At 48.5% G+C, this 16,814-nt stretch overlaps 1 protein-coding gene across 1 annotated transcript in view; it reads left to right on the top strand.

Annotated features, from left to right (window-relative positions):
* E(Pc) (Enhancer of Polycomb) overlaps positions 1-16,814 on the top strand; it is an 86,168-nt gene that overhangs the window by 42,118 nt on the left and 27,236 nt on the right. Inside the window, exons 4-5 of the mRNA XM_065431925.1 lie at positions 15,044-15,139; positions 16,697-16,804. Of these exons, the coding sequence (XP_065287997.1) occupies positions 15,044-15,139; positions 16,697-16,804 (204 nt within the window). The remainder of the gene's footprint in view (positions 1-15,043; positions 15,140-16,696; positions 16,805-16,814) is intronic.

Raw genomic sequence — 16,814 nt, 5'->3', positions numbered from 1 at the left:
GTCCTGAAGGGTCCTTCAAGTTAGCTAGCCAACACAACGCGTGATGGTCGCTGACGACTTTGAATGGCCTGCCATATAGATATGGGCGGAATTTTGCTGTAGCCCAAATGATGGCGAGGCATTCCTTTTCAGTCGTAGAATAATTGCCTTCCGCTTTTGACAGCGACCGGCTAGCATAAGATATCACCCGTTCATGCCCGTCTTTCTTCTGGACTAGGACGGCACCGAGGCCTAGGCTACTGGCGTCAGTGTGGATTTCGGTATCGGCGTCTTCGTCGAAATGTGCGAGTACCGGCGGCGACTGCATGCGTCGTTTTAGTTCTTGAAATGCGTCGGCCTGCGCCGTTTGCCATTTGAACTCGACATCAGATTTGGTTAGATGCGTTAGCGGCTCAGCGATGCGTGAAAAGTCCTTGACAAAGCGCCTGTAGTAGGCACACATGCCAAGGAATCTACGCACTGCCTTCTTGTCAATGGGCTGCGGGAACTTTGCGATGGCAGCTGTTTTCTGCGGGTCGGGGCGTACTCCGGATTTGCTGATGACGTGGCCTAGGAACAGAAGCTCGTCGTAAGCGAAGCGGCACTTTTCTGGCTTCAGAGTTAGCCCTGATGATTTGATGGCCTCTAGTACTGTTGCAAGCCGCCTAAGGTGATCGTCAAAATTTCCGGCGAAGACGACGACGTCATCCAAGTAAACGAGACAGGTCTGCCACTTCAATCCTGCTAAAACCGTGTCCATGACGCGCTGGAACGTTGCAGGCGCCGAGCACAGTCCGAATGGCATAACCTTGAACTCGTAGAGGCCGTCTGGGGTGATGAAGGCGGTCTTTTCGCGATCCCTTTCGTCGACTTCTATTTGCCAGTAGCCAGACTTGAGATCCATCGACGAGAAGTATTTAGCGTTGCAGAGCCGATCCAATGCGTCGTCTATTCGTGGGAGGGGGTATACGTCCTTCTTCGTAATCTTGTTCAGACGACGGTAATCGACGCAGAAACGCAGGGTTCCGTCCTTTTTCTTTACCAGGACCACAGGGGATGCCCAAGGGCTTTTCGACGGCTGGATGATGTCGTCGCGGAGCATTTCGTCGACTTGTTGCCTAATAGCTTCACGTTCTCGCGTCGAAACTCGGTAAGGGCTCTGGCGGAGTGGTTGAGCGCACTCTTCGGTTATTATGCGATGCTTTGCAACTGGTGTTTGTCGAATCTTTGATGAAGTCGAAAAGCAGTCCTTGTATCGTCGGAGAAGACTTCTGAGCTCTTGCTGCTTGCTTATGGGGAGACTTGGATTTACGTCGAAGTCTGGTTCGGGGACTATGGTCGGCGGGGTAGATGCGGCCGAATCTGTGAGGACTAAGGCATTGCTCGTTTCCACAATTTCCTCGATGTACGCGATTGTCATGCCCTTGCTGATGTGCTTGAACTCTTGGCTGAAGTTGGTTAGCATCACTTCCGTTTTCCCTCCGTGGAGTCGAGCGATCCCTCTTGCGACGCAAATTTCACGGTCTAGCAGTAGACGTTGGTCGCCTTCGATGACACCTTCTACGTCAGCGGGTATTTCGGTGCCGACCGAAATAACAATGCTGGAGCGAGGCGGGATGCTCACTTGATCTTCGAGCACACTCAAGGCGTGGTGACTACGAGGGCTCTCCGGTGGTATCGCTTGATCTTCAGACAGGGTTATCGACTTCGACTTCAAGTCGATGACTGCGCCATGTTGGTTTAGGAAGTCCATGCCGAGAATGACGTCGCGTGAACACTGCTGGAGGATAACGAAGGTGGCGGGGTAGGTTCGCCCAATAAAAGCTAGTTTGTCTTTCACAGTACTGCTACTGTGTTCTTTAACGTCACTACCACGTGACATCTGGTGGAGGTGCTGGGTAAGTCCGGTCATGAACGGTAATTCTTGCCGTGCAGAGTCCAGTCGGCGTAATCAGGTGTCCTCCAGCGGTCCGAATTTGAGGGCCTTCCCATGCAGTCTTAACCTTCTTCAACTGGGCGGCGATGTGTCCACTCATGACGGAGTAATCAGCACCGGTGTCCACTAAGGCGGTAACTGCGTGGCCGTCGAGAAGCACGTCGAGGTCGGTGGTTCTTTGTCTCGCGTTGCAGTTAGGTCTTGGCGTCGGATCACGGCTGCGTCGTGTTGAACTGAAACTGGAACATCGCGTCGTCAAGTCGTCTTTCGTCGGTGTAGACTTGGTTTGCTGACTTCGTCGGGACTGCGGCGTGTCTTCATTAGGTCGTCGAGATAGTTTCTTCGTCGTTTTCGTCGTCGGCGGAGGATCTTCGTCAGTTCGACGAACAGCAACCGCACCTCCATCGGTTGCTGCTTTTAGTTTTCCGGATATGGGCTCGCAGAGCGGCCCCGGGCTGGGCCGCTGTATGGTCGGCGCTGCGGCGACAGGTAGCGGCCTGGTGACGGCGAACGGGATGGTCGTCGAGGGTTCCACTGAGTGGCGGCGAGGTAGTCGGCGATATCGCGAGGGCGTTCACCTTGCTGCGGGCGCGGAGCGTTGACGGCGAAACCTCGCAGTCCCATCTCCCGGTATGGGCATCGTCGGTAGACGTGGCCGGCTTCGCCGCAGTGGTAGCAGAGCGGGCGGTGGTCGGGGGTGCGCCAAATGTTCGTCTTCCTCGCGTAGGTGCGCTGGGCGACGGGTGGTCGTGCTGGCGGCGGCGGCGGCGGCGGACGACGGAACTGTGGCGTGACAGGGCCCTGGCGCGGTCGCGGCGGGGGCCCTTGACGGCGTGCGACGGCGGCGTAGGTCATCGCTTCTGGCTGGGGCTGCGGTAATTCAGGTTGCACCTCAGGAGCTCCCAGTGATCGCTGAACCTCATCTTTCACGATGTCAGCAATCGAGGCTACTTGAGGCTGCGACGAATTCAAGACCTTGCGGAGTTCTTCGCGCACAATGGCCCTTATGGTCTCTTGGAGATCAACGGAGCCCAGCGCTTGGACGGCGCACTGAGGCGTGAGCACTTGGCGGTTATATTGCCTAGTGCGCATTTCTAACGTTTTCTCAATCGTCGTAGCCTCTGTCACGAACTCGGCTACGGTCTTCGGTGGGTTTCGGATTAGTCCGGCGAAAAGTTCTTGCTTTACGCCTCGCATCAGGAAACGCACTTTTTTCTCTTCGGACATTTCCGGGTCGGCGTGCCGGAAAAGACGGGTCATCTCTTCTGTAAAGATAGCGATGGTCTCATTAGGTAGTTGGCCTCGGGTTTCCAGCAGAACTTCGGCCCTTTCTTTTCGGACAACGCTCGTGAACGTCCTCAGGAAGTTACTGCGGAACAGGTCCCATGTTGCTAGGGTGGACTCCCGGTTCTCGAACCAAGTCCTCGCGGCATCTTCCAAGGAGAAGTACACGTGTCGGAGCTTATCTTCAGAGGTCCAGCTATTGAAGGTCGCGATCCTTTCGAAGGTTTCGAGCCAGGTTTCAGGATCCTCCGACGTAGCTCCACGGAAGGTAGGGGGCTCTCTGGGTCGTTGAAGTACGATGGGTGAGACTGGGGCAGCCATTGTGGTTGTCTTGGCCACACTCTTCTTGGTCTTCTCAGGCAGAAGTCCGTGCTCCGGGGGCAGCTGTTGTAGACGACGGCTTACTCGATGGTCCGTGACTACGTTGGTGCTCTCTTTATGGTCCGGGCTTGGATCACGGCTTGTCGGGGGCGTGCGGTACATGGACCAAAAGCACCTCCACCAGATGTCACGTGGTAGTGACGTTAAAGAACACAGTAGCAGTACTGTGAAAGACAAACTAGCTTTTATTGGGCGAACCTGTGCCCACAAAACAGGGTACATTTAAAGCACAACGATAGCGGCGAACACAGTCGGCGATCGTCGAAAATCTGATCTGCGGGTCAAGCGCGTCGGCTTTTATAGAGCAGTCGTCGAATGTTCCAGACTAATCGTTCGGACCCGCGTGCCTTCCACAAATTTCTACACCATTCGCGTCAGGCGAATAAATCAGATAACACAAGGTTCGGCGACAACAGACTACGCATAGAAGCATCGATAACTTTCCAGAAACTTCGGATACATGCAAGCGCGTCCCGCGCTGTGCGATAAGATTTGTTCGGCGGCGAAACGTGGTCGCCCGATAAATATAAGTACACGTGTCAATATATATAGTCATATAATGAGAAGCCAACAAACACTGACACCAAGATCAACATAGGGGAAATTGCATGTGCTTAATAAATGAAATAAAGTAATGATAAATTAATGGAAATTAAAGTGGATGAAAAAACAACTTGCCGCAGGTGGGAACCGAACCCACAACCTTCGCATGTCGCGTGCGATGCTCTACCAATTGAGCTACCGCGGCGGCGTTTCCCCATCCACTTTCTTGGGTATTTATGTGTACTAGTAGAACCCTGGGAGTGTTAGCCAGCGCCCCCACTCACAGACCTTGGCGGCGGACGTGGAACGTCTTTTTTGCCGCAGGCGTCACGAGAACGTGATCTTTTTCGGGTGAAGGCAACTGGTCAATAAACCCACATATGCTACCTGAAGGCATCAATGTTGCCGGAATCAATGTTTGTTGGCTTCTCATTATATGACTAATAAATATCGGGCCCCTCGGTTAACCCCCTTTCTTCTCGTTTATATATATATATATATATATATATATATATATATATATATATATCGTAACTGGAATTTGAGTATTTTGAGTATACCTGTGCAATGTCAAAGTATACTTTCACTGACAGCGTCATCGTGCGGCAAATTTCAGCTAAGAAAATAGTGGAGGAACTTTGAGATCTCATGCCACCATTGATTGTTGTAACACAGTGGGTATCATTAACGTTCCTAAACAACTGATGCGTTCAGTTATTCTTTTTCTGGTCAAGTCTTTAATAAGAACTGTTGCGTTTGCACAGAAACACCTTTTGCAGAAAGCATTAATATCAACACGGTATTGCTGCTAGATGCTTCATTACTTTGCTTGCATTACTTGCATTTGTGCATTATTTGCCTAATCCAAACACTGGAGGCTCTCGTGGCCAACTTGCTTAATGCACCGTTTAAGACTTCTAGCCTTTCTGGTATGCATTACTGTGTGTCAGGTGGTAAGGCCCAAAGTTATGTAGCTGCAGGGCTAACGGAGAGCATATCATGGTGTATTAAAACAAGACTGTAGTATCATTGCCACAGTGGTACTTTTGAGCAGTCTCAAGTCTGTGCACATTCAGTGCTGCTAAGCAGTGTTGTCTTTGATCATGCTTGAAAAGTGGTCTTCAAAATGGTATCTTTCTATAAAATTTCAGCAATAACAGTACAGCAGTAAGCGCAAAATGATTTTTTTAATTAAGCGAAATATGCACGTCTCTGTGCAGTGGTAATGGAATTGGGCACTGTAAAGCCTCGGTGTGGCACTGTGTAAGGAATGTTGTGGCCGTAATAAACGACCCAGCCGTCTGGCTTGCCATGTATTGTGTACACCAAATTTGAAGTAGTTGTCAAGAACTTAGCCAGGTGGCTGAGATTTCTTTCCGGAAAAGTGAGGTGCAAGAGATCATTGTTGTCGTCTACTTGCATTGAAACATCTACAAACAGAGAATGCTCCTGCTCTGTGTCACCGAGATATTTTCAGGAGATGACATTGCAGAACACAGTTTGTGGCCCTGGTCTTAATTCACCATTCGAGGAATATCCTGCTGCAACCAAATTGCTCTCACGTCTGCCGTGTGTCTTACTGCATGCAAAAGTGTAGTGCAGCACATTTTATGGCTGACACCACCACTGCTCAGGCAAGCCAGTGGTGTTATATACGATATAATCTCCTTCCGTCTCTCTATGTAAATGAGTTGCGACCCTTTCATAAAGACTCCCCCCCCTCCCGAGCGGCGCACGGAGGCGGCCATAGTAGTGGCACTTTCTACTCGTTTATCGACCTCTGAACAGGGACCATCGTCTCGTCGCCCCACTTCTCTGATCCAGTCGCTGGCGGAAGGCCGGATAGCCGAGTGTGGCGTTCAGTACCGGAGAAAAGGCGTCTGTGAGCGCACCGGCCGTGCCTTCGATGCGCGTCTTCGCACAATCTCGGTTGGCAAAGTTTCGTTTTCTTTTGCGCGAAGCGAGTGGGGGAGAGTAGAGAAGAGCTGCGAGGGAGAGGGGGAAGCAGCCCAGAACAGAACACCCATTACGCCCGCCCGTCTCGGGCATCGTTCCACCATTACCGTAATGGAGATCGGAGTGTCGTGAGCTCGGACGAAGCGCACGTGGGGGCAGTGGCTGGGCCGCGTCTGTCGGGTTTCTCGCGCTGTACGGATCGTCGCGTTCACCTCGCCAGTGCCATCTCCTTTTATGTCCTGCCTGGCGCTGCTCTCTGGCCGTTCCTGTGCGAGAGGTCTTCGTTCGGCGTGTATCAGGTAGTGCGCGTGTGAGAGGGTAGAAAGCGAGTGCGAGAGTCAAAACAAGGCGCGTGCGTGTAGCGGCTGGGCAGCCTCAACGCGTGATGCGGCGTTCAAGGACGCACGCGTTCGTTGGCAGACCCGCTTGCGTTGTGTTGTGCGGAAGGGAGAGGAGGACGGGAATGGGAGGGGGATTACCTGCGTGGCGCGGAGGGTCGCTGTGCCGGAGGTGACGCCATCGCTCCTCTCCTCCCCCCCCCCCCCCTCCTCGCAGTCCCTGCGCTTTTCTCTGTCGGTATAACGCGGCGAGCCGTTCCCGCCGGCGGGAAGAACGCGTTCGTTTTCTGCTGTATCCTTTCCACTGCGCCTACGGTTTGTGCGAGCAGCTATTTTTTGAAGCATACGACGGGATCTCGGCCAGTGCCTGTCATGTAATAGACTACACCTGCACAAAATTTTAAAAAAATTCTTCGAGGAAGGGGGTGGGTGCGGGGTTTTAAGGGGATAATAACTCTACATACCCATGCTATGTCTGGCAAAATGCGTGCTTGTCGGTCACGGTGCATGAGAAAACGCGTTTTTTTATTATTTACTGGCAAAATTTATGCCGGTTCAGCTTCAAAATTAAGCCAAATGTTTATTATTGTTTTATATTCCCATACAAATATAAATAAGTTTGGCACCTTCTGTCAAACGCTGAATGCGGTTCTGTCGCATCTCAAAACTTTTTTTTAGTGCGCTGTTAATACGACGGTGCCACTCTCACCCTTCTCTCCTCAAGAAATACACACACCGTGAAAAGGGAAAGGATTCCGTCTCACGTCGTTTTCTCACGTAAACTTATTTGTTACGCTTTCGCAGTTGTTGCAGGCCAAAATTATTCGTAGCAGCAGACACCAGAAAGATTCCGCGAATCGCCTGAAAGTTGTTTTTACCGTAATGTACTAAATTAATGCCCTAATAAAATTGGTGCACGATCGTGAGGCCTGCTCCTCAGTGCAACGGCCGCTTGTCAATACGCACACGTGCACATGCTATAATCTTTTCTGCGAAGATATTGAGTGTTCGCGCCGATACCTTTCGTTCAGGCAGTTCGAACGGCTAACTTATGATTGGGCGCCCGCTACTTTCTTGTTTTGCTGTAAATTAAATGGGGAGGAAGGAAAAAAAAAAGGTCGCTTTTACTGTGCTCGCAAGAAAAATAAAATGCAAAACCGCGCTTGCTTTTGTTTAGGCTGGTTGGTGAGACATCGTAATTATTACAGTGCGCCAAAAGTTGCCGTCCAATCTGGCGGGTTGGCAATGCGCCAAGGCACAAATGACTCACCGACGGCTCTGACTCTTCACCACACCTTAAGTATAAACCCCATGCAAGCGATCTTGCGCGCGACAGCTACAAGCGACGCGATGGAGATAGCTGTCGCGTTCGCTTGACTTCGAGCGACGACTCCCCATTGTTACCGGTATGAGGCAGCAGTATAGGCGCCGAAACAAGCGTGAAGCGTGCTTTATTAACTTAAGTTGATGTGTTTTACTCGAAAGAGCAGCATAAAATATTTCTGAAGGTCTTTCAGTAGGTTCTTTGCACCTATAAAAATTCAATTGTTTGCTCGTTCCGTGCGACAATCGGAAGTACTTGAGTTATGTACATCCAGTTCCGGCTTCGCGCTATTGGCTAGTCGCTCGTAGCACTTCCGGGCGACAAATTCTAGATTCGCAGAACCGAGCGATCGCGCGACAAGACCGAGCGATCTGTTCAAGCGACGGCCCGATCCGTCGCTCGAAGCCGTCGCGCACAAAATCGCGTTCATAGGGTTTTTAGCCTTTAGAGCGGTGCCTCGTGAAGCAGGCATATCGTCGTTTCTCTGACTCCCGTTTGTTCTCGCATGGCCTTAGCTCGTCCACCATCCATCGAAAAAGGAGAGCTTGGCCACCCTTTATTGGATGTTTGTTCCGGGGGCTTTGGTGGCAGCGAGCGCGTCTCGGGATCTGCGACATCAGCAGAAATTCGAACGCGAACAATGGCGGAACTCCTCCAACGCGTTGTTATTCCGTTTTCACGTTCGCCCGCATTAAGTAACTGCGGCTTAGTTCAGACTCCAGAACGTGCACTAACAGCTTAGAAAGCCGATACTGAGCAATTCACGTCGCAGTTACTCGTAAGTAATCGTAACAGGCGTTCTGATAAATTATTTCCTGTTTGCGTTTTAATTTAGGCTGACGGTACATTCACAGTAGTTACGTCACTCTCCAGTTTCCGAATAGGCCTGCATGGTAGCGGGAGCAGCACTGCCAGTCTGAGAATGTCCTTCTCGGGTTTTCTTTCTTTCTTTTTTTTTTTTTACTGCTCGCGCGTCTTTCTCACATTGTCACCCCTTTGTACTAGTCTTCACTAACAAGTACAAATACATTACCACAATGAAAGGTTATTGGAGGTCGTAGCGCCAGCGCCGTACGGCTCTTTCGACGCGGTCAGAAGTTGCTGGATAATCGTGAACCGCGTAGCGGCGAACAACAGTCTTTAAAGGGGCCCTGAACCACTTTTTATCGAAATGGAGAAAGACAATAGAAGTGAAGATAGGCTATTTCAGAACCACTTTGCCACAAAAAGTGCTTCAATGCGTTCAGCAGAAGCGGAGTTATCGGCAGTCAAACGCGGCCTCAGCCGTGCTCCCCCTTCCTCCTCCAATGCCTTGCACTGCGAAGGCTACGGCGGAGACATCACCGTGGCGCGTAGTTCAAATTTCCGATTTGGTGCCTATGCCGCGCTAAAAGTAAGCCAAACGCGGCTGTCCTCAGAGAGCCGCAGTGCGCTTAGCCACTGGACTCGTGGCGGCACCTCGCGGCAGCCGCGGTGTAGCCGAGCGCAGCGACCAATAGCAGCCGCGTATTGGAGTGTGCTTTATGACGAAATAAGGCACAGAGAAAATAGCGAGGACCATGGGGTTTTTTTGAAACGACAGCATCTGAGAAAAAGGTGACTTCGCGCTCAGCTTGCGAGCTCCACGGACCGCGTACGACAGCAGTTCTTGGCCGAGATGTTCACAACAGCATGTGCTACCCGCGGACTGTGTTATTTCACCAAGCCGGAGTGGTGGTTCAGGGCCCCTTTAAAGTGAAAGCTTTCTTCATCGTTCCATATTTTTTTTTTTTTACAAAAAGTATGAAACATCTCAGAGAACTCTAGCACATCCACGTTATACGGACTCTTGACTCGCCAAAGACGATATATGGTCGCACCTCGCACGTGGAATAATGCGGTGACTGCCGGACACGTTTGTCTAAAGTTTGCCTTCAAGGCGCATGGTGTGATGTCTCGGTGTAATCCTCTTGAAGTTGCCGAGGCTCATTAATGTGATACGGCACTCGCGATCGAGCTTCGAGGCCGATATTAGGATGAAAAAATTGCGACCGCGTGCTTGTGTAAAGCGCCAATCGCGATCGAAAAGCTAGATTCAAACGGACTGAATCGCAATCTAATGTGCCCGTGTTACACAGGCAGCATGCGTTTGAAGAGGGGATTTTTATTTTATTTCTTTCATTGCGTTATTAAATGCAGAACTGAGCCGGACCACTGACACGTCTGTGCGACTAGTGCAGGTAGGGGAGCCGAGCCGGTAGTTAAATTGTGCTTGAAGACGAAGTAGGGCACAAGCAGTGCTGCCAAATTAGCGATTTTTCCGCTAAAAATAGTGGGTTTTTACACTGTTTAGCGAGCTAAATTGTATTGCGGGAGGCAGGATATTTGGAAAGTTTTTAAGTCTTGTTAGCTTTTTTTGCGCGGCGGTTTTTGGTGGTTCTGCAGTTTTATTTCTGAAGAGTCGAAGTTTTTAAAATTATACTCATTTCTGCGAGAAAGCGTCGCTGTGCACGCTTGACGTCACCGAGGTGCTACGGTGCCGAACAGCGGAACACACCCAACGCTTTGAATGGTTCCTCTTACAGTAGCGCCCCCCCTCTAGCTGCCGCGAGTCGCAACTACATCCATCCGCCACTCCGGAGAGATTGCCTGCCATTCGGGCCAACGTTTATAAACGTTGATTCGGGCAGCATGGCTTGCTATATCCATGCTGGTGCCACCCTGGTCGAACGCAGAGGTCAAACGCGTGTTAAGTAAACTGAACATTATCATGTGTAATCGGAGGAACAGAACGTCAACAGAGATGACGAATGCCATCTTAACTGTTCGAGCGGGACTCCGAAGGCTTAGTAAATACGGCTCAAGTTACGAACTGTCCGCAAATGATCGGCACGATGGAGGTGTGCATCGGCAGCAGCGCTGGAAGCCCGCCTGGAACCAGCGGTACGAGTAGACAGTTGCCCCCTGAGTGCTCGACAAACCAAGACGAAGTAGACATCATTCCGTGAATGAAAGTGCCTGCAGTCAATGAGCAATTTCTAGGGAGGAAAGCCCATGACTGATTTGTCAGCTTCGGCCGGTCCCACTCCAGCCTACCGGTTTGCTTCGCCCCTGCCTCGGTGGCAACTACTTCCTCTCCTATATATCTTCTTTCCCTCCACTCTCCCCCTCCCAGTTGGTCCTGAGCCGTGCCTCTCTCAAGGGCTGCACAAGACAGTGCTAATCTTTCCCATAATAAATAACCACTTCTCTCTACTAAGTAAATACAGAAGTGCTTTGTTAACGTTGTTGAGTCCATAGTTTTTGGTCAATAAAGAATTTCTTCTTTGAGTGATCGAAAACTTAGGATTTAGTGGTTTCTTTTTGAAAGCGAAAGCTTTACTACCTGGCCCTTGCGCCACAAAACACAACACATCATCATCATCAAAGCTTTAGTGACCTCGTCGAGCCAAGTTTTGCCGTCGCCGCGAATTTGACCACAGCTGTGCCGTAGCCATGGCAACGCATCACGTGACTCGCCGCGTGCGCTAGCCGGCGGCGGCTTGGCGCATGCGCTCTCCGCAGCTGTGTGTCGCCTGACTTAAGGACGCGCCGCGCTCGCCTAGTCAGTGAGAGCTTGGCCAACCTTGGCCTACCCCCTGTGCAGCGCGGTTGAGGTGTCCTCTGCTGAGAGACAGTTACTGCGCTGCACTTTACCCCAACCTTTCCTTCCCAACAACTGGAATCTCCTCTCTCTGGCTTGGCCATGGATGAGAGCAAGGCTAGGACGTCTTCTCTGACTTCTAGGCACTATATCTTAGCGTTGCGCGGAAGTTGGAGGCTTTGAGTCGTCGTCGCCAAGCGACGTCTGACCACCCCGGGGATATCGCCCGGCGAGCTGCTTCACTGGAGAGGGTCCGGAATGCAACAGGCGTTGCACTGTCGAGATCAGTGTAGCGACCGCGTTCGCGCTCTCCTTTTGTGCTTCGACGCTAGGCGTGTTCGCGGCATGTCTAGCACTTGCGCTTTCCCTGTGGCACAGCAGGCATCGCATCTTCGAGTGATGCGTGCCTACCCAAGCCTAATCACAGTCATGTCTAGTCACCGACCTAGGTACAGCCGTCATACCTAGCTTAACGATGATTGTATACCTGAGTATAATAATTACATCTAAATCAAAGGTTAACGAAGTGAAACCAAGACTTAACCAGGCTAAACCAAGCTTTCGTTTTGCATATCCAGGGTTAGCTCAGCTAAGCGCAGCCAATTTTTATTTTTGAATTGGTAACACTGGGCACAATGATTCTACTAGCGCTCGTAAACGCAAATATAGGTTGACGGTTATAACATGTGTTTAGAAAAAGTTTATTTCGACAAGAGACGACACGAACACTGAGTCATAATCACATAGCTATGCAGTTAGTCGAACGCTACCGTGCATGTGTAGGTTGCACAAGTACTGTAGTAACACGGTTTCGCAGAACCTTCTTTGCCGATCATGCTAGTTGCGCGGCTTGTTCTTTGATACTTATTCAACATTTGTAGCCAACATAAAACTGTAATAGCATTTACGAAGCTCTTCGGCCAGGGTGTCCTTCCTTTAACACAACTTCAAACGCATCGAACAGGCACGATCTTCGAGGCACATTTTTGGTCTGCTTTGTAGGCAAACGCGATAACACACGTCGTTGAGGATAGGATTGCTGCAAATGCGCATTTACAACAGTGGGCACAGCAACATTTGTAACTTACAAAACTAATTCGCTCTCCATAAAGCTTAACCCATTGCCTGGTGGCATTATACTTCCGAATGTGGTCGTTTGCTGGAGTGGGTGTTGATTTGGCATCGAGTTGCCGTAGTGCGGAGCCCTCGTTGCTGCTCTAGGAGTCGCAACGCTCCCGATATCTTTTTCTTGTAGCTAACGTTCTGTCAATATAATGAGCACACGTTTGACAGAGCGGTATGACGTTGGTTAGCACATGCCGTTTAACCTAATATCAAATACGACTTACTAAGATAATGTCAACGCGACAGTGTGCTCGACGGGCACCTGCACTCGAGGTTATTACACCGTGCTGTGGCGACAGCGGTGAGCAGAAACGCATATAAAGCAAGTACAGCGCATTGAGATCTTGAAACACCTTGAACACCGAAGGGTAACAGCCGCCTTGTGAGTGGCCTCTGTGGTGGACAGCGGCATGTTTTGTATTGACCGGCCGTTCGAATTTGTCTCTGAGCTTTTTACGTCGAAGCTGCCTCAAGATCGTGAGCACGTGGACGCCTTCGCTCGCCTAGACATGGCATCGGCTGGCGCTGAGGTTGTTTTATCGCGCCTGATCTTGGAAGCATAAGTTGAAACATTTCTACATGGAAACCTGACACCTGCTAATTTCGGACCGTCTGCGCATTTACGCGTGCCTTGCAAGATTCTTTCAGAGATACGATACCTTGAGCGCGTTTATCGATAAAGGGTGCGTTTGCTAGCGTCGCCGCCGCCGAAGCACCAGTGGTGAATTGAGCATCGTTCTCTCCTGTAGATCGCTATTCATCATCAGCGGTGCACCGTCTAGGCAGAATCGTGTTCCCGACCTGCGTCAGCGACACAAAAACCCTGCTTTTTACAGCGAAGCTGTATCCCCCTACCGTCCAAGGAATTTCTTGTGTCGTAAGCAGAAAGCTCCCCATACGTGGGCCGATACCGGAGATAGTGCGATGCCGGGCCGACCCGCGGCGGAGGTGAAGCAGGCGTTAAGCACTCCCCACACGTGGGCCGATCCAGAAGATAGTGCAATGCCGGGCCGACCCGCGGCGGAGGTGAAGCAGGCGTCAATCACTCCCCATACTTGGGCCGATCCCGAAGATTTGATGCTCTTGACGCGTGGCGGCATTGCTGGGACAGTGCCATAAGTGCTGCTGGTCGTAGATTCTTCTCCCAATAGTATCACCCAAAGCAATCATTTTACAAGACATTGATATTGATTGTGATATTGATATTGATATGATTGTGATATTGATTGTGATTGATAGATATTGATTGTGAAAAACTGCACAAGTCTGCAAACAGCATCTTGACTGAATATACAGGGCATTTTTTCTCCTCTCCCTTTTTTCTTTCTCTCTCTCATTAAGACCGTACAGAATTTTCGAAAATTGGCAATGGCAGTTTGCTTAATTATAGAAATTGAGCTGGTTTACTTGGAGGGGCAGACATTTCTTGCACAATAAATTGAAGTGCATATTCAGCTAATTAACAAAAATAACAAATTAATTATTACTTTCCAGCGCATATTGCAATTTATCTATTGGAGGCAGTGCTTTTGCAAGGCTATCCACTCAAAAATAATTCTAAGGATCGCATTGATTTGGAGATAGATGCCGTAAAACATGCAGTAAAAATGCACTATTGTTACATTTACACTTTTAAAGCAACATTCTATGCACTGAAGCGCAAAAGTTACTGGAACGCCCATGAATTTTGCTGCATACTTTGGGAATGAATATATCCAAACTAGGGTCATCCTGAAAATTATTTCAAGTGAATAAGCCTTGTAAACTCACTGGCTGCAATTTGTAAATTGCAATTTGTGCCAAAAGGTACCTAAGTAAAACTAAATTTGTAATTTTTTTTAATTACCCATTATGGATTTTGATTTTTTTCTGGCAAATAATCTCTGCCTCTTAAAGTAATCCAGCTCAATTACTAGAATTAAGCTATCTGCTACAGGTGACATTAGAAAATTCTGTATCCCCCCCCCCCCTTGAAAAAAAAGAAGAAAAGGAGTCAATTTGCCAAGTTTAAAAAACATTTACTTGAGCCACAATGAGCCAAATATGAGAAATTACCTTGAAATCCGTGATGTCACATTGACAAGCAGGCGCTGCAGTTTCAGCATGAAATTCGTAAAAGTTAACATTCGTTGTCTGTTCTGATAACTAGCCTATTACCATTTAAATCTGTAAGTATGGAGTTTTGAAAGAATATTTGGTCAGTGTAAGCTTGCTTAGTGTTTCTTTGGTGTTTCTTTAATGTCAACAGTCATACTGAGATGGGTTTCTGCCAGAATTTCTTTCTGAGCTTTCCGTGTTAAAAGTGATAATTAGAAGTGCATTTTAAATGACAAGATAGATCATTTGAGCATTTAGTAGAAAGCACCTTTCTTTTTTACCTGCCATTAACTGCATGATACTAGGGCTTATTTGGTACTAGGCCTGGAATGAGCACACACACGTTACCACTACTTCTTGTGTGTGTTACCAAATAGCCTGTTGGTTGGGATGGTGTTATAATTGAGACCTAAGTTGTAATAAAATGCTGGCATTTCATATTTTGTTTCTTTTACCAGGTGGTCACGTTGCACGAGGCAAAGACACTTTTAAAAGAAGATGACGATCTCATCATTGCGGTGTATGACTATTGGCTCAATAAAAGGTTACGAACGGTACGTATATCAGTAAATTGTTGTAATGAGCATGTTACTTGTAACCATTTTAGACTGGCTGAGTGCAGGTGATATTAAAGAGCTTCATGCTGTTTCAGTTAAGCTTCAGTTAAACTTTCACAAACTCTTCTATTGTGCACCTGCGTGGAAAAAAATGAAAATAAAAGAAAGCACCAATGTACCAGTACCGAGCGTATAATTGCTATACTATAACTTCAGGGAAGAGCAGATAAATTTGAAAGTGTGCAAAGAACTATGCACGTAGCAGCGGAACAAAAATGGCAGTATGGATCAGGGATCATTGTTCATAATCTACAAGGAAGAGGTGTAGCTGGCTGTTGACTGGCAATAGTAACAGAGCTTAACAGGAGTAGTTGGAGATCAGTAGGAGTGGCCTTAATCCTACAGTGGACTTAAATATATTAACACCTGCTGTGGCAGCGGCTTAGTATGGCCATATTGTTCAGCATCTGATGAAAAGAAGCTCACAGGTCCTATTCTTGGTCATTGTGGCCACATTCCAAAAGGGGCTGAAAGCAAAAGTGATTTCCGTACTTAGATTTAGGTGCACCTTCAGAGAACCCCAGATGGTCTATATTTATTCAGAGCCCTTCCTTACAGTGTCTGTCGCAGCCCGTGTGTGTTGGTTAGGGACATTTAAGCTCCGTAAATTGAAGTGTGTAAGTGAAAAGAAGCCCACAGGTCCTATTCTTGGTCATTGTGGCCACATTCCAAAAGGGGCTGAAAGCAAAAGTAATTTCCATACTTAGATTTAGGTGCACCTTCAGAGAACCCCAGATGGTCTATATTTATTCGGAGCCCTTCCTTACAGTGTCTGTCGCAGCCCGTGTGTGTTGGTTAGGGACAATTAAGCTCCGTAAATTGAAGTGTGTAAGTGAATGGTGGGTTGTAATTGTGTTTTTGTAAAAACTAAATTTCCGCATGATGTAGCATGTGATGTAATCTAAAGAAGTTGCTGCACATGATAAATAGGCATGCAAGGTGCTCGTTTCATGAGCATGAAACTGCTTATGTGGCCTTGGGTGTTGCGGCTGTGTATCACCAGGACAGGAATGCTGACACACCTTGGCAGTAGGATTTTTCCGCAATGTAAGCGGTACCACGTAATTGAAATCATTGTTAAGGCCTTCACTTCTGTTTGTTAGAGTAATGTGTCACATCAATATGCAACGTCTGTATGTCAGTTGTATTTAGGAGAAAAATGTAAAATGTGCTTGTGAGAGCCTAATTATATATTTTTTTCATGTCTTTTGCCTTTTATCGAGCAATAAGGGGTCACAAGCTTTTGGTCAAACTGTGGCTTTCGCTATACTATATAGTTGAATTTGCTAATACTTTTTTTGAATAAACTTTTTCTGTGTTGACCTTGTGAGCTGTGCCTCAATTGGCAAGTGCCCTGCTGCCCCCTGCCCCCCACCCCCCCCCAAATGTTTTGACGGCAGGTTTAGACTGGCAAAATTAATGCGTTCATTTGTGCTCGTATGCATTATTACTGGCTGTTGAAGTACATTCTTTATTCTCTGCTTTATTTTTTAGCAATGCCCCTTGGTGCCTCAAGTTAAATCTGAAAAGCGCGATGGATCAAATAACAGTAACCCATATGTCGCCTTCCGGAGAAGAACAGAAAAAATGCAGACAAGAAAAGTGAGTGTAA

Source organism: Dermacentor albipictus, chromosome 4 (genome assembly GCF_038994185.2).
Source record: "Dermacentor albipictus isolate Rhodes 1998 colony chromosome 4, USDA_Dalb.pri_finalv2, whole genome shotgun sequence".
Classification (NCBI taxonomy): Eukaryota; Metazoa; Arthropoda; class Arachnida; order Ixodida; family Ixodidae; genus Dermacentor; species Dermacentor albipictus.
Note: the sequence above shows the minus strand (reverse complement) of the source record. Positions and strands in the feature narration are given on the sequence as shown.